At 23.6% G+C, this 24,315-nt stretch overlaps 3 protein-coding genes across 9 annotated transcripts in view; 1 reads left to right on the top strand and 2 right to left on the bottom strand.

Moving 5' to 3' along the window:
* Positions 1-1,908: 1,908 nt before the first annotated feature.
* On the bottom strand, positions 1,909-7,497 carry LOC127279674 (isocitrate dehydrogenase [NADP] cytoplasmic). Its single transcript, XM_051302189.1, has 3 exons — positions 6,822-7,497; positions 3,471-4,180; positions 1,909-2,717 (listed from the first exon to the last, which is right to left on the bottom strand). Exons 1-3 carry the CDS (start codon positions 7,023-7,025, stop codon positions 2,216-2,218), a joined length of 1,416 nt encoding a protein of 471 aa, XP_051158146.1. The 5' UTR covers positions 7,026-7,497; the 3' UTR covers positions 1,909-2,215.
* LOC127279672 (glycerol-3-phosphate dehydrogenase, mitochondrial) overlaps positions 6,552-24,315 on the top strand; it is a 30,764-nt gene continuing 13,000 nt past the window's right edge. The window contains exons 1-3 of one of the 5 annotated variants that reach the window (XM_051302187.1): positions 6,552-6,570; positions 21,896-22,016; positions 22,999-23,152. In XM_051302187.1, coding sequence (XP_051158144.1) covers positions 21,930-22,016; positions 22,999-23,152 — 241 coding nt within the window. In that variant the 5' untranslated portion in view covers positions 6,552-6,570; positions 21,896-21,929. Of the gene's footprint in view, positions 6,571-19,874; positions 20,191-21,559; positions 21,579-21,895; positions 22,017-22,998; positions 23,153-24,315 lie in introns of those variants that run through there. The other 4 variants (XM_051302184.1, XM_051302188.1, XM_051302185.1 and 1 more) reach the window with 4 other exon arrangements.
* On the bottom strand, positions 9,243-18,927 carry LOC127279671 (cullin-3). 3 transcript variants are annotated; one of them, XR_007842665.1, is made up of 14 exons: positions 18,327-18,927; positions 16,995-17,378; positions 16,704-16,907; positions 16,364-16,543; positions 14,276-14,650; positions 14,015-14,185; positions 13,319-13,426; positions 13,057-13,234; positions 11,549-11,775; positions 11,290-11,459; positions 11,061-11,199; positions 10,854-10,981; positions 10,279-10,448; positions 9,243-9,606 (listed from the first exon to the last, which is right to left on the bottom strand). XR_007842665.1 is itself a non-coding variant. In XM_051302182.1 (14 exons), exons 1-13 carry the CDS (start codon positions 18,387-18,389, stop codon positions 10,424-10,426), a joined length of 2,352 nt encoding a protein of 783 aa, XP_051158139.1. In that variant the 5' UTR covers positions 18,390-18,927; the 3' UTR covers positions 9,243-9,606; positions 10,395-10,423. The 3 variants fall into 3 exon arrangements, 2 of the variants coding, with proteins under 2 accessions (XP_051158139.1, XP_051158140.1); XM_051302182.1 differs by having other exon boundaries at positions 10,395-10,448; XM_051302183.1 differs by lacking the exon at positions 9,243-9,606 and having other exon boundaries at positions 10,203-10,448.

The following is a 24,315-nucleotide window of genomic DNA, read 5'->3' as shown; positions in this document are numbered from 1 at the left end:
TTTTTTTTTTGTTTTAATCAAAAAATTTATAATTATTCTCCAATATGAGTTAAATTTTTGAAGGTTACATGTATTTTAACTAAATCTGTGGATTAAATCATTTTTTTAATTTAAAAGAATAGTTTTTCTTATTTTTGAAATATAGGTAACTTTTTTCTTCATAAAAATTTAAATTAGTTTTTATCTATTGTATTTTTTGCAATAAAAACAATTAAATTCCTTTAATCGAAACGAACCAATTGACTTATCTAAAGAATACAGGCCTCGGATTATACTTTTTCCAACTTTTTCCAATTCAATTATCTTAAACTATTTTTCAATTAAAATTTTTATGAAATTTAATAATTGTTTATAATTTAAAAAAAATTAGCAAATAAAATTACCAAAAATTGTTAATTCAAAATCACTTGAAATTTAATTATTTTGCAAAAACTTCAATTATTTTTAATGATTTTTATAATATTCTTCGAAAATTAAATTATCTAAAAGCATTTTTCAATTAAAAACTTTTGGAATAATTTAATTCTTTTGTATATGATTTCTAATAAATTCTTCATGAACAAAAATTACTAAAAATTTTTCTTATATTTATTGTTTGAAATTCAATTATTTTCATTTAAAATTTATTATTAAAATTTATTTTATTTAAAAGCTTCTAAAATTTAATTATTTCTAAAATTTTCCATCTAAAATTTTTTGAAATTTAATAATTTCAATTATAACTCTCCCGAAATTCAATTACTTTTAATGATTTTTATAATATTTTTCGAAAATTCAAGTATCTGTAACCATTTTTCAATTAAAAAGTTTGTAAATTATTGTATTTTTTTGTCTGTAATTTCTAATAAATTTTTTAGTAACAGAAATTATCAAAAAATTTAAATTAAAAATCACTTAAAGTTCAATTAATTTCAAAAATCTAAATTTGTAAATCTTTGAAAATTCAATTACTTTTAAAAAATGTCATCTAAAATTATTTGATAAATTATTTTTAGTTCTGTAAAATTTAATTATTGTCTGGAAATAAACAAAATCTTTTGAAATTCAATTATTTCTAAAAATTTCAATTTTAACTCCTCCAAAATTATTATTATTTAAAAAAAAAATTTATTTAAAAATCTATAAAACTTAATTAATTATTGCCTGAAATTTTTTTTACCATCAAAACTGAAAACTATGACAAAATTTTAAATTTGAATAAATTGATTAAATCAGACATCAAAAAATTATAAAAATGATACGATTTTTTTTTAGAAATTTGTCCTATTTAAATAAAATTTTGAAAATTTGTCTTACAAATAGTTTGATTCTGAAATATTCGAAATAAATTTTCTTGATAATATTTTGATAGAATTATTCTCATTACAGAATTAATAAAATGAATTTAATATCTAATAACATTAGTTAGTTAAAAAACATTTTTTTTTAAATATATTATGTAGTGCACAATCGGAAAAATTTCCAGTATAAGTCTAGAAGAAGTCAAGAATTCTTTTTTTTTTTTTTGTAATTCATTATTCTTTTATTTTGAAATTCATGTTTCTGAAAATTTTATTCATGATAATTCATGTTTACGTACATTTTCAAATACATACTAATTTAAAGAAATAAAAATTCGAAAAACGAAAAGTTCTATTAAAATTCTGTCTACCGAATATTTTAGACAAAGAATTTTTGGGGAATCGAAATGGGCACCACTGTAGAGAATGAGGGGGAGGGAAGGAAATATCACTCAATACAATATTCACCAGGTTTTGCGAAATTTTAATAATTTCAATTTGAAAAATCATTTTTACGGAGAAAAATGAATGAAACTTTTGATTATTTAACTTAAATATTATATTTTTTGGAAAATTATACAAATTTTATAATTTTATGAAATTTATAAATAATCATTAAAGCGTAGAAAAAAGTGTTCAAAAATGTATTTATAATATTACAAATAGTTTTTTCTACAGTAGAAAATTGTATATATATAATAAAAGTTCTATTTTTCATTTATATTTCAAAAATTGACAATATTTTTTTAAAAAAATTTCTCTTTTTTTTCTAATTCCGCATTTCTTTGAATTCTGAGAATTAAAAAATATATACGTACATTTTTCTCTTTTTATAGTCAGGTATATGTATTTTTACATATTAAAAAAAAATCATTGGCGACTATAAAAAATAGTTAATATTTAGACTGTACTTTAAAAATTGGAATGTCATTGAGTCATACTTTAAGACTTTTTTTCAAATTGTCTGCCAATTTGTCCATAAATTCAAAAGTTTCCAAATAATCATTTCTTTTAACTCCATTCATTCCTTTAATACAAATGGCAAGATCTTTTGTCATACTACCAGATTCAATAGTATCGACGCATACTTTCTCCAAAGTTTCGGCAAAATGTTTTAATTTATCATTATTATCGAGTTTCGCTCGATGAAGTAAACCCCTTGTCCAAGCAAATATTGAAGCAATTGGATTTGTCGAAGTTTCTTTTCCTTGTTGATATTGACGATAATGACGAGTCACTGTTCCATGAGCAGCTTCAGCTTCCACTGTACGACCATCGGGACAAATTAAAACTGATGTCATAAGTCCCAAAGATCCATAACCTTGAGCCACAGAATCTGATTGAACGTCACCGTCATAGTTTTTACATGCCCAGACAAATCCACCGTTTGATTTCATTGCATAAGCCACCATATCGTCAATCAATCGATGTTCGTACCTAAAATTGTCAAATAACGAATTATTATTTATGCAAATTATTATTTAACGAAAATTACATTTAACCGAATTTCTATATTATAGAATTTTTACTGAAACGAATTTTCATTTCATCAAAAGTCAAAGTTAAAGTACGAATTTTATTACAAAATATTGTTTTAAATATCTAAAAATAAGTTATTAATTTAGTGTTTTATTTTATATTGCCATCATAATTTTTAATAATTTATAGATTGAAAAAAAAATATTTCGTTCATTTGAACGATCAGAACTTTTGACTCATGAATAAATATCAGACAGAAAAATTGGAGCGGAAATTTTTTTAACAGACATTCTATCCAGTTTGAAAGTTTTGCCTCTGATAATTGAAAAATCAATAGTCAAAAAAGAATTTTTAATTATCACTATCTTATTGAAAATTTGATGCTGCAATTTTTTTCTTCTATGAAAAAAATTTATAACTCTTATCATTTTCGAGAAAAATGAAAAAAAAACTGAATTTTTTGAAAACACAAGTTTAAATTTTCTACTTTTCAAAAAATTCAGTTTTTTGCATTTTCCTCGAAAATGATAAGTGTTATTAATTTTTTTCATATAAAAAAAAGCATCAAATTTCTAATGATCAGGGGTCAAGCCAAACGGCTAAAAGAATTTTATATGTGGTTTTACTTTCCAGAGGCTCAATATTTAAAATTTGTATTATTTATTACAATTATTACCAAATTATTACGTTTTTATTACAAAAATATCTTACCAAATATTTTGAGCCTCGTATTTTGATTTATAGTCCTTATCGTAAATTTCTTGAAAGATATCTTTGAATCTACCATCATATTTTTTGAGAATAGTATTTTTCGTTGAAAGATAAAGAGGATATTTTCTAGATAAAGCATATTCAAATGAACTGCGAGCAAAATCTCGAATACTTTCATCAGTATTATACATTGCTTGTGCAATACCTGACGATTTAAAATCATAGACAAGATGTTCAATTTTTTGTCCATTATTACCAGTCCATGTAATTTGTAATTTTCCAGGGCCAGGTACAAGAAAATCAGTGGCCTTATATTGATCACCATGAGCGTGCCTTCCAATTATAATTGGATCAGTCCAACCAGTAACAAGTCGGGGAATATTTTTACAAATAATTGCCTCACGAAATACAGTACCACCAAGGATATTTCTTATTGTTCCATTTGGACTTTTCCACATTTGCTTAAGTTTAAATTCAACAACTCTATTTTCATCAGGCGTTATGGTAGCGCATTTGATACCAACATTATATTTTTTTATTGCCTCGGCGCATTCTACAGTTACTTTATCATCTGTTTTGTCACGATTTTCTATTCCCAAGTCGTATGTATGTAATTCGATGTCTAAATAAGGAAGGATTAATTTTTCCTTTATTGAGTCCCAAATAATTCGGGTCATTTCATCACCTAAAATATCAACAACGGGACCGGCCTGAAAATAAAAGACTTTTAATATTTCTAATGTTTTTTTTTTAAACAATAAAATTCTATATAAATACAGTAAATTTTTTCTATCAATGATAAATAGTTTCCATTCACTTTATTCTTTATTAAGTTCATTGATGTAAAAAAAAGTTTTTTTTTACTGTTACACGACCTTGAATGTCAATGAGAATGGAATGTAAAAAATTAAAATATTTATTGATTTAATGAATTAATTATACTAAATAATATTAAAATTAAGTATTTTTTTTAAATTTTAATTTTGAAATTATACTATTTTTACTATTTTAATTACTAACTAATAATTTCTGTGCAAAATTCTGATAATTTTTTGTCTAATAAATTTTTTTCAACGTTTCTCGATCAAAAATTTGTAAGAAAAAATTAATTATTATTAACTTACAAGAAGTAATACCATTAAAGTTAGAATTTTCAAAAAAAGTCTTGTTTTTTGTGAAACTCAAAATTCCGGGCAAAAATCAAAACATTATTAAATGTAAAAACTAAAAAAATTGTAAAAAACAAATATTGTGCCCAACTGTGTTTTTTTTGTGGACAAATTAATTTTTTGAAAAACTCAAAATTTCAGGGCAAAAAAATTTTTTTTTTAATTTTTTAAAACTTCTAATATTAAAATATTCAAAAAATAAATACAAGAAGTAATACCATTAAAGTTAGAATTTTCAAAAAAAAGTCTTGTTTTTTGAGAAACTCAAAATTCCGGGCAAAAAACAAAAAATCAAAACATTATTAAATGTAAAAACTAAAAAAATTTTAAAAAACAAATATTGTGCCCAATTGTGTTTTTTTTTGTGGAAAAAAGAACAAATCTCGCACTCGACTTGTGCTAAAATTTGTTTTTTAAGAAGCTCAAAAATCCGGGCAAAAAAAAATGAAAACTATTTAAAATTTAAAAATTCCTAAATACAAACATTGTGCCCAATTTTGCTCTTTTGTGTATAAATTCATTTTTTCAAAAACTCAAAAAACTCCGGGCAAAAAAATTGAAGAGAAATTAATTCAAAATAATGTTTTTTCCGAAATTTTTGGTCAAAAACTTTTTTTTAAAATTTTTTATGTTACAATTGAGCAAAAAAAAACAGAATTGGAAAAAAAACAGTTTTTTCCGAAAACTTTAATTTTAGACGTTTCAAAAATATTTTTTTTTCATTTCTTTACACGGAATTTTGAGTTTTTCAAAAAATATAATTAATGCACAAAAAGGCACAAATCGAGCACAATTTAATACAAGATTTGTTATTTTTTTGTGAGGTTTTATAAACATGTTTTTTAATTTTTTTGCCCGGAATTTTGAATTTTTCAAAAAATGAATTTGTACAAATCGAGAACAATTCAGAACAATATTTGTTTTTTTGAAAAATTTAATTTTTTATATTTAAAAAAAATTTTAATTTTTTTGTCCGGAAGTTTGAGTTTCTGAAAAAATGAATTTTTGCAAAAATGAGTACAAATTGGGCAAAATATTTGTTTTTTGAAAATTTTAAATCTAATTATCAAATTTCCTGGACATTTTGTTTTTAAATGTTTAAATAAAATTTAATTATTAATGAACATAATTTATTGCAATCCTAAGCTTATCTTAAATAAACTAAACTCTTATATTGGCAACCTTTCGTCACATCATTATGCGGTTTGTGATAAGATAGAAATTGCCACGATATGCAACTTTTTTTCTGAAGCAATAGCAGATTAACTATATACTTAAATATGTACACGAAAAACAGAAAAACAAAATTGATTTTTTAAATTAATTTATTACAATTTATAAAAAGTAATTTTCTATTATACAAAAAAACAATGAAGTTATTTTAATTGCAATAATTTAAAAACCGATAAGGATAAAGTAGGTTATATTTATAAGAAATAAACTTAAACATAAATTAAATAAATTTTATTAATATATATATATATATATATTTATTTTGATATTAATATAATATTTATAATAGTGTTCAGAAGTTAGTGTTAACCAAAATATTTTTCTTTTAATAATAAGGTCACAGAAATACATACACAAATTCTATAAAATGAATATGAAAAGGGTCATTTTTTGTCGGTGTCATTTTAGGAGATAATCCCAATTTCCAAAAAGTGGTTCAGATTTTTGATTTTTTTTATTGGTGCAAAATAACAGAATGTAATTTATTACACCTTGAATATCTGCAACTTCGCGAATTTTTCACCTGAAGAGGCCTAAGTACTCTCAAAATATTTGAAATTTAATCAAAAGTATGATTATATAGATAAGTTCAGTAGTGCCAAAGTTATCCCTTTTTATGCTGACGCCCAGATAAGTAAATAAAAAATCATTCAAACTTGAACTTTAAACTATTCCTACTCTAAATAATCTCCTCACAGGTATGTGAAAGTTCAAATTTATTATATAAAAAAAAATTAATTTTTATTAAATTAGAAAATGTTTAATTTAATTTAACAATAGAAAAATTGTAATTTAATTTATCAAGGAATTTTTGTTACAATTTTTTTTATTTAGAAATAAATTTTAATTTTACTAGAGGTAATTAAAAAGTGAAACATTATAAAATAAATAAATTCAAATGATATGTTTTTGCAAATATATTTTGTTTATAATTATATATATGGCTCACCTTTATTTTTGCCATTGCTGTTGAAGTACTGAAATTTCTAACAAGTGAATATTCTTGTAATTGAAGCGATGAATTATAATTTGTAACCGGCGTTGAAAAACTTGTCTGCGTTACCAAAGTGACAGTGCTATTCACAAATTGTAATAGAGGTGCACTTCTCGACAAACTCGTATTCACTCGAAAAAAAAGGTGGGGCACAGACATGTCAAGTAAAGTTAACAGTGGTTAACAACTTCAGGCAACTTATGTGTGTACTTTCACCTCTAACACAAATGCAACTAACATGCATGCAACTGTCCGCTCAGTCCTTCTTCGATCTTGACTTTTTTAACCTCTCTTCCGTTCTTTTTAGGTCATTGACTTAAATAATAATAATAATAATAATAAAAGATAAAAAGAATTTTATAAACAAAATTTTTAGAAAAATAAATTTCTTAATGCATTGAGTTTGTCAAGTTTAGAGATAGTGTATTTATGAACAAAAAATTAATTAGAAAAGAAGGCGCTGACTTTATCATTTACAATATCAGCTATATATAGAGTGATTTGATTTAACCTTGGAATTTGTACTTTTTATAAGAATGAGTATAATCAAGTCAATTAAACGAACACTTCAGAGTGGATATTTTAACAATAACACTTGCTAACGTGCTTCGCGTGTTACCGTTACCTTTTGAAACAATTTTTAGGTTAGAATAAATAAATATATATAGGATGACAGTTGAAAACAAGTTGACGTTAGGAGTTTTAAGAAAGCATTCATTTCATGAACATTTTGCTTCCTCGCTGGAATTAACAAAAAATTAAAAAAAAAAACGGGATCCACTCACACATACGGACATGAAACTTATTTGATACAATTATTTTCAACGTCCACTTTCGACGTAGAATGTAGAAACTATGAAAATACTTTTTAGTTATAATAAAATAAGCTTTGATTTTTAGTTTTTCTCGCAATAAATAAATGATGAATAAAATTGGTAGAAATAAAAACATTTAACAGTTTAAAAAATTATATGATAAATAAATTTTAAGAATTCATAAAATAAAAGGAGAAATTTTAAAAGAAAAATCGCGAATTTTAGAAATTGACAAAATTTAAGGCGACTATTTTGTCAGGAAAATTGAGAATTTTTGGCTATACTTTGTAATACTAAAAAAATAATTTTTAGAATTTTTAAAAAAATAAGAATAAATATGAGAAAAAAATTTTTAAAAAAAGTTTAGAAAAAAAAATTAAGATTTAATTTAAAATTAAAAATTTAAGAAAATAGAAAGTCGAAGAAAATTGAAAGAAAAAATGATAATTTTCAGAATTTCAATTAAGAGAATTTAAAGAATAATTTAAAAAAGAATAAAAAACATGAGAATTTTTTAAAAAATGAAGAGAAATTAAATTAAATTGCAAAAAAAATGAAAATTTGATGAATAAATCGCTTTAAAAACGACAATTTTTAATAATAAAAAGATTTAAGAAGTTAAAATATATATCAGAAAAAAAGAAATTGAAAAAAAATCGAAAAAATATGCGAATTTTAAAAAAATTAGAATTTATGATAAAAAATCGAGATCTTTGTTCCATTTTTAAAAATAAATAAATGTTAGGAATTTTAAAACAATTTTTTTTAATGAATGAAAATTTTTTTCCAATAACAAACCAGATTTGTTAGTTTTATATTAAAAATTGTTAGTGTTAATTAATTAATTAACGATTGTCAGTGTAACAAATTATTTTAAGAAATAAATATCCTTTTAGGAAATTTTAATAATTTAAGCTTTTGTTATAAAATTCAAGGTTTTTTCAAAGGATTTGAAGGTCCGCTAGACAAAATTTCCTCTACATAAAAAATTTTTCTATATAGAGGAAATTTTGTTTAATATAATAAAAAAAAAAAAAAATTTAATTTAAAGACTACAAATCTTTCTCCACGAATCTAAAATTTATAAAGTAGCAAACTAATAAATTAATTAGGTACATGGATCGATTTCAATGTATAAACCCACTTTTTTTTTTATTATGATAAGTTTATTATTTCAAACTATATATATAGTTTCAAAAATGTAACTTAAATCTATTCTATTGAATTTTCAAATAATTGGCTATAATAGGTAAACCTTTCTATATTTATACACCTTAATCGCGAACACTACACAATATATCAATTTTAATATTAATTTTCTTATTTGGCAGTCGTAATATATCAATAAATAACATATTTACCGATGCATTTCGAGATTTAAATAGTTCTTGATAGTCTGTAAGTGAAAATTCGACATGTTACATTTTACACCACATTGGTTATTGCTTGAATAAACTATATAATAGATAATAAATTATTATGATACGAAAGAAATGAAAATTTCCAAATGGCTATCAAGAACTGACTATTGATTTAATGATCGAAGAAACTGATTTGATGCTGACCTTTTATATATATATATATATTTTTTTTTTTTTTCTTTATCAATTAATTTATTTTCTAACAATCTTCGTTTATCTTACAACATTCATCATTAGCTCAATTTTCTTCGAGTTTTGTGGATTACAAACATCCAGAATTATTTTTTATACTTTTTGCAATTTGAAATTCATATAGTCGTAAAAATAAAAAAAAGGAGAAAGAACATTTTAAAAGTCGTTGCATACAATATCTGGTGACATATTTTTTTTTAATTAAAATTCCATGAGTAAATTTTTTTTTTTTTTGACGCAACAATTTTTTTTTTTAAATTAAAATAACGCACGATGTAAATCAGGGTTATTTCAGTCCAAACTTGGTAGTTTCTGAAAGAACATAATGTTTTACTTCTTTTTCAATAATATTTGAAAAATTACAAGCTTTAACAGAGAATTCAATTGCTTAAAAAAATTGAGCTAAGCTAAAAGTCATTGGCAAATCTGATTTTAGTTAATGAGACATTTTATATGAAAACAGAAGTTGATGTCACGGAATTTTATTTCGTTACCAATCAATAGTGATTTAGGTGCTAAGTAAATGTTGAGAATTTTAATTTAAAATTTTTATATTTTCAATATTATACCTTTTTTCTTTTTTAAAAATAAATTAATAACTAATAGATAGAAATTGATATTTTTTATTAACAATAATTTTTTTTCTCTAAAGTTTTACATTTTCTGCGATAGAAAAACAAAAATTCAAAAAATTAATATACAAATTACAAATATAAAAGAAAAAAAAAATTGTTAACATCTTGTTTTTAAAAATATGAAAAATTTCATATTAAAATTTTCCTAAATTTACTTAACACTCAAAGCACTATCAATTATCAGTTAAGTTAAAAATAAATTCGTGCCTTGATTGAAAGTTTCAATAAATGAACAATTTTTGCGAGTACCGGTAGAAAAGAAAAATCAATCTCTTTAAAAAAAGAAAGCAAATGGAATAAAGTTTATTATGTAATAATCTACTCTTTTTCTTGGACATAATATAGTTACATGAGTATCCTTAAATCCTTTGAGTGAAAGTGAACAATCACCAGAGATCAATAAAGTTCTAGAATTGGAAATGCAAATACCAAAAAATGTAGAGCGCATTGTTTTAGAACACTTACACGTTTGTAAGAATCCGTTGATAAAGCGATTAAGCGACGTACGTGTAAATTTTTCTGCAAAAAGAGAATACAAAATTATATTAGTAAAATTAAACTAATTAAATATTCAAATATATTAAAGGGTAAAAAAAATAATTTAATGGAAAAATTATTGGAAATTTTTTATATGTAATTGAATAATTAATAAATTAATAAATAAAATTTAACGCTAAAGTAAACCAAAACTCGAATAGATTTTTAATTTTAAAACATCGAAATTTCCTAGAAACGTGAAAGAATTTTAAAAATTCGAAGTTTAAGAAATAATCAAGGTGATTTAATTGTAAGTAAACGTTCTTTCGATTTCAAAATTGTCATCCTAAATAATTATAAGTTTTAACGAACTAACAATTTCAACCAAAATTTAAAAATAATAAAAATACCCTTAATTTTTATTATATTTAATTAATTTTCTGTTACCTGTCTTCTTGCGTTCGAGCAAGATATTCTCGTTCAATGAGACCTTCAATACGTTTCTTTATTATAACCGGTGAAGGTAAAAATCGTGATCGTAACTGTTGAGTTACTTCGGTTACCAAAATATTGTGCTGAAAATGAATTTTTATTTTTTAAAATAACTATTATTATAAGAATAAATTGACACAAAACAAATAGAATTATACTTACTGCCATGCGTTTTCGTGCCTTCATAATTCGCACGATGGCTGCTTCTATTTCGTGTTTTCTGTCTTCATCAACTTTATTTCTCGTTTCTTTTCGTTCTGGTTCACATTCTCCTTTAGCCGCTACTGTCTGAATTTTCACTCTATAATAAATTTATATCATCAATCGAAAAAAATTCAACCTATTTTTATAGTTTCAATGATAATAATAATAATTTAAGAAACAATAATACCTGTGCAATTTACTTGTAAAACTATCATTGACAACAAATTGGTGAGTAGGTTCAATATCCTTGGTTCGTGGATATTTTAACAAAACTCGTTGAGTTGCTTTTCCCATTGCAAGTGACTGTAAAGCTCGTACTAGATCTCTTTCAGGAATATCGGTTTCACTTTGTATTTCCTGTGAGAAGAAATTATTAGAATATAGTTTATAGGAAAAATTCGATAGATTAAAAAAATTTTAATAAAAAAGAATATTGACGAGCGAACCTCGTATGTTAGCTTTTCTCTGTTATTGAAGAGCATCAAAACACACATTTGATAAGTTGAAACTTGAATAATATGCTTTCTTAAGCCACCATTTCCACTGGGTTTCGGACTCAAAAGATTACTAGCATTATTTCCGCTATTTACGGAGGAAGATGATGTGGGTGCATCAACTCCACCCGTTTCTTCTCTTTGTTGTCCGTAAAAAATGGCATTAAGATCAGCAGATCCTGTTGTTAAAGATAAAATCAAAATTTATTAATTACCAGCAAATTATAAGCGCGTGAAAAATTAAATTAAGTAAATTATGTAATCATAAAATTTTTATTTTTGTATTTTGAATATCTAAAATTTAATTATTTTTTAAATTAATTTAAATTGGGACATTCTCTCAATTTTATTTTCAATAAATTACAATACTATTTTACTTTTAACGCACAATTAATCAAAAAAATTAAAAAAAAATTGTAAATTGAACATAAGCAATGTTCTTTCAAATTAAAAAAATAATATTTTTAATTATGTGCAAAAATAATTTCACAAAATTTTTGCACGATTTTATATTATACAAATAAATAAAAAACTTTTTTTTATCAAAGACTGAATTCATTTCAAATCAGGCAGACTGAATTTTTTCGGTGCTGAAAATTTATTTCATGTCCGAAATTTTGATTTCTTAATGATTTTTAGACGACACGTATTTTTTCATTTGGCTAAAATTTTTTTGTTAAATTATAACAATTTTAATTTTCAAGTCGGAAAAGTCATTTATTTTAAAATTAAGAAAAAATCTTTCGTATCATATTTTTTAGACTAATTTTGGAATATTTAATTCTTTCTTTTTAGGTCTGAAAGAGCTTTCACTCTTCTTAAAAAAAAAACCGGTAAGAAAATTAAAAATTATTTTTTGAAAAAATTAAAATTTTACCAAAAATTTTGAAATCAAATATTGGGAAAGATTTTAAATATTACGAATTATTAAAAAATATTTAATAATACATTTTTACGAAAATTTTATTCAGTAAAAATTATGTAGCACAATTTTTACTTTAACAAAATTTTATTAATTTGAAAATTTTTAAGTTTAAAAATTTGTCTTTTATCTGCTATTAGATCAGAAATTATTAATTATTTTGAGAAATATTAATATTTCAAAAAAATGTCACGGAGTAAATTTTTAGAGCTTTTCTAGTACTGTTTGGCAGAAATTTTAATTTTTAGAATTCGTATCTTTTTAATTAATCACTTATAAAATTTCTATTCACAAATTCTTAGTATTTTCATTTTTTCAAGAAACGTTTTACTTCGAGGTAGACAAAAAATTTAGGACAATTTTCAAGTTTCGATTTTAAAAAAAAAATCAAATTCGAAATTTCAAAAAAAAAATTTTAAATTGAATTAAAAATTTCAAGATTTCAAGAACTTTTCAAGAATTTCAATGTCCGCTGGACACTCTGATTAGTACATTAACTATTTCTTAAAATTAATTTTAAAAATTCAAAAAAAATTACCTAGTTGAGGTTGTAAAGTTAACTGACGGCCACTATGTTTAGCTAGATAAAAACGACGAAAAGCGTCAAAGGCATCTCTTGGCGCTTGAGGAATGCTACATTTTGGAGTAGCCGAATGTGTTGGCCAAAAGCCAGTGGTTAAAACGCGAACACTTAAATCCACACCGTGTAAGTTTGTCTAGGAAAAAGAAAATTGATAAAACAATTTAAAAATACATAAAAAAATAAAATTTCAAACTTTATAGATAAAATAGAAACTTACTCCAAATGTATTAACATGTTCTTTGAATTCATCCATAATAGTATTACTTAGTGTAATATCTTTGAACATGCCCTCCAGTTTCGACGTAAACTGACATCCGCATTCAGTCTACAAAAAAAAAGAAGAAGAAAACTGATTATTAAAAAATTAAATTAGCAAAGTCCTGCAATAGCTGCGCAAGTCGCAAAGTCACTCATTTCAATTTGAAAGAAAAGTGCAAGCTTCATTAAACCATGCGAATAAGTTTCATGTTAATTTTTTTTTTATGACCGTGCTACTGTCAGCTATCACATGGCACTCGCAAACAATCCTTAAATTATTGGATATTCCAAATGAAATTTAAAAATAGAAATTTGCTAAATTTTAATTGAATCCAAAAAAAATGACGATTTTGCTGTAATACATTGAAACAAAACGTTTTCAGCATGGTTTACAGAGCATACACTTACTTTGCAATAAGTCTGACAAATATAGAAGAAATTGATTAGGAGAAGGATAATTTTTTTCCAGGATGAAAGTCAAATAGGAATAATAAAATCCGAGGAATCGTCAAAAGGATCAACTTGAAGATTTTTCATAGCAAGGAAAAGGTCCACTTTGACTTTAAAAGCCCCTTGTTCCTGTCAGAACTAGGTTTTTATCAAATTTTGTTCGGCAACAAAAAAAAAAAAAATTTTGAAAATTCCAAAAACAAACCTTCAATTTAGATATCATATTCTTTTCGCTATCGTCGGATACAGATTTATTCAATAAAAGTCTCTTGGCTAAATGTTGTTTATAATATCTTTCAAACACATCTTTCTCTTGCAAGAATCTAAACAAAACCATTGTTTTGTCAAGAATTCCTTCGATTTCTTGTTCTGTCATCTGCAATAAAAGGAAAATATATTTTTTTATTTTATTCCATTGATAATAAATAGAATTGAAATTATAATTTTTTAATATCAAAAAACTTACGCCTTTAACGCCTTTCTTTAATTTATCATCAATAAAAAGTGAAAGATATTCTGGACTTTTTGGATTTAAATTTAAAAAGTGTTCAAAATCAGCTGCAATCATATGTTTAAAAAGCTTATCGTTGTTAAAAGAGTAATGAAGGAAATGTTCGAATCCATCTTTTAATGTGAGCAAATTTTGAACAAATGAAACAGCATTTGTCGACGATTCTTGATCTTCTTGAACCAAAGTTCGACCACGTTCCCGAAGAAATTGTGAAACACAATCGCATACTGTTCGCAATCCATCAGTAACACGTGAAAATAGTTTATACATACTGTTGAGATCTTCAATCTTTTGATTTTGAAGCATATGAATTACACCACTATTTTCCATCTGCGAATTTAATTTTTATGTAGTCTTTACTTTCTCAAGACAAGGATCGACATTGAGATGCGAAAAATGTCACAAAAAAGTCAATTAGGGTGTCCAGCAATTTCAAAAAAAAAAACAAAAAAATTCATGGTTTTTTCGAGGTTTTTCAAGGTCTACAATAATTTTTTTCCAGGTTCACTTAGAAACTATGAAAATATTTTTTATTTATAATAAAATAAGCTTTGTTTCTTAGTTTTTCTCAATAAATATAAGATGAATAAGTAGAAATAAAAACATTTCACAGTTTAAGAATTAAAAAATTATATGGGGCATTCTATGTGAGATTTTCATTAAATTTTTTTTTTGACTTGAATATTTTTTTCAAAATCTTTACGAAAAATAAGAAAATATGTATTTTTTTATTTTTTTTATTTGATAATAATTGTGGAAGTTATGATTTTTTAAAATTTATGGTCGTGAAATGCGTTTTTCTCTTTCCAACTAACAAATAAAAAATAATATTATATATCAAATTTGTTCGATTTTTCTTCAATATTTTAAATAAGAAATAAAACTTAACGTAACTACTATGAAAAAATCTAAAAAATTGAAATTGAATATAAAAATTTACATTTCTCAAAAATGAAGTGATTGATCTTTGATTTTTTTTTAATCCATTCTTTGATAAATAAGGATTTTTTTCCATAATTTTTATCGGATCAAAAAATATAGATATCCGTATTTTCTTATTTTTCATAAAGATTTTGAAAAAAAACTGTTAAAGTCAAAAAAAAATTTTTTTAAGAAGAATATTGTTTAGTGTGGAAAACGGAAAATTGAGAATTTTATAAATTTTCATAATAAAAGGAGAAATTGCGAGAAAATTGAGAATTTTGGGACACTTAGTAATACTACATAAATAAATTTTAGGATTTTTAAAAAATAAAGAATAAATATTGGAAAAAAATATTTTAAAAAAGGATAATTTTAGAAAAATGAAAATAAATTAAAAATTTAAGAAAATAAAAAGTCAATGAAATTGAAAGAAAAAATGATAATTTTAAAAATTCCAGTTAAGAAAATTTGAAGAATAATTTGAAAGAATTTTATAAAAATGAAGAGAAATTAAATTTAAGGAAATATGTATAGTGTGGAAAAAAGGAAAAATCTAAAATTATATAAATTTTCACAACGAAAGTAGAAATAGCGAGAAAATTGACAATTTCTGACTAGTTTGCAAAGGTAAATAAATATATAAATTTTATGAATTGAATAAAATGAAAATTTTGGAAAAATCGCTTTAAAAACGAAAAATTTTAATAAAAAAATTTAAGAAGATAAAATGTATTAGAACAAATAAATTGAAAAAAACGAAAAAATCTGCGTTTTTTAAAAAAATAGAATTTATAATAAAAAATCGAGATCTTTGTTCCGTTTATAAAAATAAATAAATGTTAGAAATTTTCAAAAAATGCTTTTAATTAATAAAATTTTTTTTTGCAATTTGTTAATTTTATATTAACAATTCGATTATCAGTGTAAAAAATTATTTTAAGAAATAAATATCCTTTTAAGGAAATTTTAATAATTCAAAGTTTTGTTATAAAATTCAAGGAATTTCAATGTTAAAAAAAAATCAAGAATTTTTCAACGATTTCAAAGTCTATTGGACACCCTGTTAATAAAACTTAGTTCTTAATAAATTTGATAAAATAAAATATAATTGATAAATACCTCAACGATTGTTTTCATGTGAATTTTAATGAGCTCATCCTCTACTACTTCTACTATTCGCGGCTCAGTCGATTCATCTAAATAGTGTTTAGCTCTATCTGATTCCTCACTTATTCTTGCTTCGACTTTCTTTATATACACTGATGCACTATTCTCAGCTAAAAACTTTTGTGATTCCATCTATAAAGAAAAATACATTTATAAAAAATATAAATTAAATAAAAATAAAAAATATATAATAATAATATAAAACCAGAATTATTAATTAAAATAAAGATTACATTTTCTATTGCTTTAGATTATTAAAAATTAAAATACTAAAAAGAATGAAGCTTTTTACTCGATAAAAATCTATGCTTTGCTGCAAAAATGGTCTTTCAAAATCTTCTTCATAGACAACACGATTATTAATGCCAAGGACCATTAACATTTGACAAGCATTTTTTATTGCTATACGATCAACAACCTCTCCTCTACGTTCTCGAGCAACCATATCTAATAAGGTTTCTCGTAAATGATCTCTTACACATCCATATCTTACAACCTGAAAATTATTTTTTTTGTCTTATTAATAATTATGGAAAATTTTTGGTGGTTCAAAGATTAAAATTATAAAAAAAAATAAACTTACCTGATCGCGAAATATAATGAGCCCTAAATTATAAACGTTATCAACACTATTTTGTTGTACATAAACACGATCCATATACATTAAAATATCTCGGATCATAACCATGGACGTTTGATGATCATTCCAAGCTTGATTTAATGTTTGCAGAAAATTATTGTGAAGTGATTTAAGAACATCTTCTCGTACTTTATTCTCTAAATGTTGTGTTACAACTTCTTTTAAACCAGTGTAGAGACGTTCGCCATATTTATGAAGAACCATTGTATACGCATTGCGATAAAGTTCTTCAAAACTCAAACCAGAATTATTTTTTTTCTGTATTTCTTGAATAGCATTTTTCAATAATGCCCAAATATTTTCCACATACTTTTCATCCATAGTGGTCTATAAAAAAAATCAATTTTTATATATAATTAAAAACATATAGAGAATTAAATAATTTTTTTTAATTTTGAAGAAAATAAAAATAGAATAGAAAATTAAAGTGAAATAGCCAATAACCCTTACGAGGGTCTCGGTGATCATTAAGGGATTTGTATTGCCAAGTCGATTTAAACCTGCGGATGAATTTAATTCAAATCTGACTCCAGATGTACTTGGAAAATCAGATACAACAAATTGACGAGATTCCATAATTAATTTTCTTACATGAGTAATCCAGAAATTAATAAAAATTTTAATTTTTTTTTTTTTTTTAATAGTCAGAGAAAATTTCTTGACAGATGACGTAATTTATGTTTTATTTTTTTACAATACCAAAAACTACGATACGTAGTTATAGAAAAAAAATACAAGTTTTCCATAAATATAATTTCGTTATCAATCTAAAAACAAATTGTTACTATTTTCTTTTGATTTTTGACATGAGAATTTTTTAATTTTTGTTTTTTTATAAAAAAATGGTTAAAACTGTTTTTACAAAATTGAATTTCTTATGTTTTTTTTTTAAATTTCAGTTGCTATACCAACGAGATAATTTTAAGAAAAAAATTATTTTTTAAATAGAAAATTCTTCGATTTATGAAAATTTTTTTAAAAATTAAATAATTTGTAAGTTAAAATATAATTTATTGAACAAAAAATAGATACGTTTTAAAATTCGAAAATTATAGCAATAAAATTAAAAATCTATTGAAATATTGTTTCTATTTTTTAAATAATTGTTTTCAAAATAATTGCCTAAAACACAAAGAATATTTTCTTTGTATGTACAATGCATTGTATCTGCAATCTTTAAAATATTTTTGGCGAAGAAAACATACGCTATAGAATAATAAATGATATTCATATATCTATATATATACATGCGAAAAAAAAAATGAAAACACTTACGGCAAAAGGACGAATTCGCATCTTGCTTTCCTTTTTAGTTGTGCAAGCGCCGCTCTTCATCATGTCGATTGTAAATATAATGCAAATTTTTCGAAACTACTTCGAAACCAATTCAGTGAAAACGTCAACTTGTTTGCACATTGACAACACTTAACCGAGTTGTTTAAGAGATAAAATATGCATTTGCTTAATATGGATTGAGAATAAATGGCCACATTGGTCAAGACAACACTTTTACTGTAAATAGATTAAATGAATATATTCACTAATGTGTGCATTTATAAAAATATAAACAAGACATTTTTTATGCAGTAGCATAAAGAATGAAACATGTGAAATTTTTAGATATGGTGAAATGTGTGAGAGAGAGAGAGAGAAAAGGGACACAGTCAATTCTGATCGAAATCAGAATAAACAGTTTTCAATTATGGATCAGTAAATATTATCATGTATCCTTTCAATTCACGTATTCCTGGTTTCGCAATTTATTAATCACTAATTTAACAATTGTTTGAACATATTGAAGAAAACTAAAATCTGAATAAAATCACTGTTTTTTCAGATGTAATATCGAACACGAAACAAAATATTCAAGTAAGGTGATTGTTAGAAATATAAGGCTGTTATCACATGACAGCATTTTGCATTAAGAAACGGTCATAGGTTTGCTGCTTGCAGCTGTTTGTGCCATTTTGTGACGTCAAATACAGAAAAACGTGCCATATGTGACAGTTTTAAAAAAAACGATAATGGCGAATTGTTTTTTTAAAAATGTTAACTAAATAATTTTTTTTGTATACCTATGATATCTCTGTTATAAAATGTAATATACTTTGTTTTTTTTACTGCTTTTGATGTTTATTACATATTATACGTCGAGAGAATTATAAGTTTTGCGTAACTGCCCAACCCTGGCCATGTATGCCATGGTTGTTCGGTCTTTTTTGTCCTTTTCTAACGCACGTGTTGTCATGGCAATACGTGTGTATCTTGCTATTCTACTCATTTAATAAAATTTAATGCCAAAATAATAAAAATAAAACAATAAATAGTAAAATAATGTTATTTATCATAGTTTATCATCGGACACTTGCTCGAATTGGCGCTGTTTGCTGAAGAACTGAAACGCTTAAGTAACGGTATTGTTTGCGCCGCCATCTTTGTTTTCATTTTCGTTGAAAAATTTAACATTTTAAACTTCATTTTTTAATAATTTAACGCAAAATTATGTATTTTTCGGAGATCAGCGAGATTCCTTGTACCGAAATCTATCATCCCTCAATATTTTAGACAAAAAACTTTTTTTATTTTAGAATAAAATGTATACTAAATACCAAAACACATTTTCCTATACTAGGTCACGTGAGAGGTTCCCACATACCCTTAAAGTAAAATTTTAACCCATATTCTTGCCCGTATCTTTTTCTAACGCACGTGTTGTCATGGCAATACAATGGTAAGACAATGACAGAAAAGTGAAGGCATTAATGACCAAGGGAGATTTTGTTTCTATTTCATACTTTCCCATCTATGTTATTTGAATATTTTATGGTCAATTTAGCTCCCAAAGCAGAACTAATTTAATTTTTTCGGCACAGAAACTCATCGGAATCAAATCCGTTGTAATTTAGCACCAGGTAGCTATTAACAGATATTGTGATTAAACCTTACTTTAATGTTGAAATTTATTAATTAAAATTAAGTTAATTGTACATATATACAATTGTAACTTCTAGTCATATATTTCTGACAAGCTACCTGGTCGCACGCGTGTTCCCACCAACTTAAATGTTTTGCTTATATGTAATGACTTGTACTTGGTTAACATCACTGTGAAATTGTATTTGGAAGAATTCATGTTACTGTAAGTTGAAAATTTAATAATTTATTAATAGCTATACTTATATACTTATTATAACTATAAATTTAGAAATTTAAAAAAAAATTACGTTACACTTAATTCAAAGTTGCAATTGTTTTATTGAAAATAATAATTGTATCATTCTCAACAATCAAAAAGTGTGTTTTTAAAAATTGTTAAAAAAATGTTCCAAGTTTTTATTTCATTTGATAATATTTTTGCAATAATTTTAAATATAGTTCAAAGATTTGTTCAATTCAAAAAATCGATTATTTTATAAATTCAGAATTTACTTTTTTGTAGAATATTCAATTTTCTTTACTTAACATAAAAAAAAGAAGGAAAAAATTCTTATTTCATTTTTAATTATTCAGTCTTACGTAGAAGTTTTACAATTAGACATTGCTATCGAGGTGTTCATTGAGTAATGTGTGTTACATCAGTTAATAATTTGATTGAAGAATAAGTGTACATATTCTATTTAATGATTTAATGAATTAATAATTTTTACTTTTGCCCGATGTATTGTATTATTATTATTATTATTAAAAATTATATGCCTATTTTTTAAAACTATCATTTTTGTCAAAACTGACTTCTATATGTCACATTTAGAAACCCTTGGCACGAAACTCTAAATTCTATTTTAAATTCAAGATTGCGACATAAGGTCAGCTTTGTCTTCGAACAAATTATTAGTGAATTTTCCTTAAAAAAAAAGAAAAAAGAAACAACGGAAATTACTTTTTTTTTTCTAGAGAATCAAGTTTATTTTATCTTTGTTTTATCTATTAGAGTAATGACGTCATTAAATACTCCTTTAATATCAATTACTTGCTATAAACATTATCTAAACTGCCAATAAGGAAGTTTAATCATAAAAATTCAATTCTGATTTTTAATATCTTATCTGTTTGACAAAAAACTGATGACTGGGGTCAGTGAGATTATGCAAGTTACATAATTCCACGTGGTTAGAGTGTCTGCCAAGGTCTACATAATGATGCTGCATTGTAATTATTTATTACATTGTACTCTCTTACCTATATACAGTGTCAGAAACAAAATCGATTTATACTTATATTCAATTTCAAATAGTTATATATGTACTTATAAACAGTTTCTTTTTTTTCAATAGTTCAAAAATATCTAATAGATTAAAAATTATTTTTCTAATTATAAAAAATTTTAATGTCTTTCTAATGAGATGAATGAACATTTAAAAATATTTTCTAATATTCCAAAATGTTTTTTCCCATAAAAATTTACGTTATATTGAGATTATATTTTGGATGAAAGTCAAATATTTAACTCTTAATGTTCTCTGCGTATTTGGCGCGTGTCAACAGAAATTTTATTGTCAAGTTTTATAATCTGTACGCAATAACAAAGTATGTGTTCCTTTTTTTTTAAATTAATTATGTCAAGAACATAATTATATGTTAATTATTACAAAGCTACATTTTTTTCATAATTATATAACGTTTTCCGAATGATGTAGTTTTTCTTTCTTTTTGAAAAAGTACATTATCAAATAACTCTGACGTTTATACTCACGTGCTATGTTTAATCTGTATATATGCAATAAATTAAAAGATAAATTAACATCTTGATATGAAAATTAAAATATTAATTTATTTCAAATAGTGAGAATTTCTTTTTTTTTTTTTCTTCGAATTATTATAATATATAAAATTATTTGTTACAGATCCGCGTAAGTGTTTCATACATTGACGTTAGGAATGGCTTCTTTAAGATTATTGGCAGCTAGTGCAAGTGCTGTGGGGGCAGGTGTTCTTACTAATTATTACTTCACAAACGACAATACAGTAAGTTTATTGTTAAATTTTAAATGCAATTTAAAAAAATTGAAAATAAATAGCTAAAGAATTAGCAATAAAAATACTTTTTTTTTGTCAAACAATGAAAAAAAAATGTAATAATAATAATTGTTTTTTCAAGGATTTCTTTTATATAAGTTTTTCGATAATAAAGATTTAAAAAACAATTATTCACTTTTTTTTTCTCAAAGTGATCCATGTTCTTTAAAAGAAAATCAAAAAAATAGTGTATATATTTATATAGTTGCTTTAATCGTGGTAGCCGATTCTATCGCTCTAATAATAGTGACTCTAATTATAGCAGACACATTCAAATTAAGGTATTACAGATGACCTAATGACACACTCAACTTGTCTCATATGAAAAATTTGACAACAAGAAATTAAAATTTAAAAAATATTTTTAATTCTAGTAAAACGAAAGAATTTTATCACTCATGTTGTCCAAGATCACAGAAAAGTGAGGGATTTTTATAAAAAAAAAATACTAGAAAAAAAAAATCCCAAAAATAGATTTATTTAAATTGTTATTTGTATTTACAAATAAAAAATGCTTACAATTTTTCTATTAAAATTTTTTTTTCAATTAAATATTTTCCGTCAACGGCAAAATTTGGTTTAAAAAATTTATTTAAAAAATGTTAAATAATAATATAAAATAAAAACAAAAATTCGGTTAAAGGAAAATTTTTGTTAAATTAAATTTTAATCAAGTTTAAATTTCTTTAAATAAAAATTCGTTTAGTAGAAAATTCCATTAAATGAAAATTCGGTTACATAATCAGTAAATACACTTATATTATGAAGCGGAGAAATAGAAAAAAATTCCATGATTTAAAAAAACAGTTTTTTAAGGGTTAGAGAAAATGATAAAAGTCTGTAAATTAGGAAAATAGAAATTAAATATTTTTTGGCAACTCTTATTATATAGATTTTAAATTTAATAAGTTATTTTTCTTTGAATTTTCAGGTTCATGCGGAAAAACTCTCTAAACCAGTAAAACGACCTCTTCCTTCAAGAGAAGAACAATTAAAAGCTCTTAAATCTGGAGAGCAATACGACGTTATTATAGTTGGAGGAGGTGCAACAGGTGCAGGATGTGCTCTCGATGCGTGCACTCGAGGTAAGATAATTTTACATTAATCATTCTAAGTATAATCAATTTTAGAAAATAATATTTATAATTTAATAGACTGTAAAAATTTCAATTTAAGATAAACTGTTAAAATTCAAAGAAGCCAAAATACGTAACGTTTATGATAAACGATTTTTTAAAATGAAAAATTCTATAATTTTTTGCCTAAAAAATATTATATAATAATAAAATGCTTGGTCTGTCCTTCTGTCCTAATTTGAATTTGGCCTTTTCTGATTTCACGTGTTTTTTTGAATAGTACAAGATAGTAATTTGAAAAAAATTAATTTTTAAGGTACCAGGGGCCAACGAATACCTATTAAATATTAATTATAAAAACACAGGCCTCGTATCAACTTAAAGACACAAAAAGTCGTTTCAGTCGATTTATATTCTAAAAAAAAGTGGATTTGTTTTTTATTTTAACAAAAATATTTTACAGATTTTTAAATAAAAATTTTTTTTTTAATAATAATCTTTTTTAAAGGGTTAAAGTTGAAATTTTTAGAAATAATTAAATTTTAAAAGATATTGTTAATTTTCAAACAATTAATTAATTTTACAGAACTAAAAATAATTTATCAAACAATTTAAATTTAAAATTTAAACAATTTTTTAAATTTAATTGAATTTTCAAAGATTTAAAATTGAGATTTTTGAAATTAATTGAAACTTTAAGTGTTTTGTAATTAAAATTTTAGATGATTTCACTAAAAATTTATTAGAAAATGCGGAATTGGAAAATCATTTTTAATTGAAAAATGGTTTCAGATAGTTGAATTTTCAAAGAATATTATTAAAATAGTTAAAAAAAAATGAATTTCCTTAGAGTTATAATTGAAATTATTAAATTTCAAAAAAAAATTTTCGATGGAAAATTTTAGAAATAATTAAATTTTAGATGCTTTTAAATTCAAATGATTGAAAATTCAATTAACTTTGAATTCAAATTTTTGAGAATAATGAAATTTTATTTGATTTTAAATTGAAAATTTTTGGGAAATAATTGAATTTTAATTGAAATTTTGGATAATAATTTAATTTAAGTTCATTTTTGATTGAAAATTTGGATAATTAATTTTGAATAGAAATTTTAGAAAATAATTGAATTTTATTTCATTAATTGAAAACTTGGTAAATAATTAAATTTT

Source organism: Leptopilina boulardi, unplaced genomic scaffold, assembly GCF_019393585.1.
Source record: "Leptopilina boulardi isolate dan_hultmark-lab unplaced genomic scaffold, ZJU_Lbou_2.1 LbouV2_221, whole genome shotgun sequence".
Classification (NCBI taxonomy): Eukaryota; Metazoa; Arthropoda; class Insecta; order Hymenoptera; family Figitidae; genus Leptopilina; species Leptopilina boulardi.
This window is presented reverse-complemented; position numbering and strand designations above follow the sequence as displayed.

Excerpts from the sequence above, each read along its gene's own strand:
- LOC127279671 (XM_051302182.1), bottom strand. The coding sequence starts at position 18,389 with ATGATGAAGAGCGGCGCTTGCACAACTAAAAAGGAAAGCAAGATGCGA. Across the intron at positions 16,544-16,703 it reads AAAGCATAGATTTTTATCGA|ATGGAATCACAAAAGTTTTT; the intron begins GTAAAAAGCTTC and ends TTTTCTTTATAG. Across the intron at positions 11,460-11,548 it reads GAGAAAAGCTAACATACGAG|GAAATACAAAGTGAAACCGA; the intron begins GTTCGCTCGTCA and ends TTCTTCTCACAG.
- LOC127279674 (XM_051302189.1), bottom strand. The coding sequence starts at position 7,025 with ATGTCTGTGCCCCACCTTTTTTTTCGAGTGAATACGAGTTTGTCGAGA. Across the intron at positions 4,181-6,821 it reads CAGCAATGGCAAAAATAAAG|GCCGGTCCCGTTGTTGATAT; the intron begins GTGAGCCATATA and ends TTTTATTTTCAG. Across the intron at positions 2,718-3,470 it reads TACGAGGCTCAAAATATTTG|GTACGAACATCGATTGATTG; the intron begins GTAAGATATTTT and ends TGACAATTTTAG.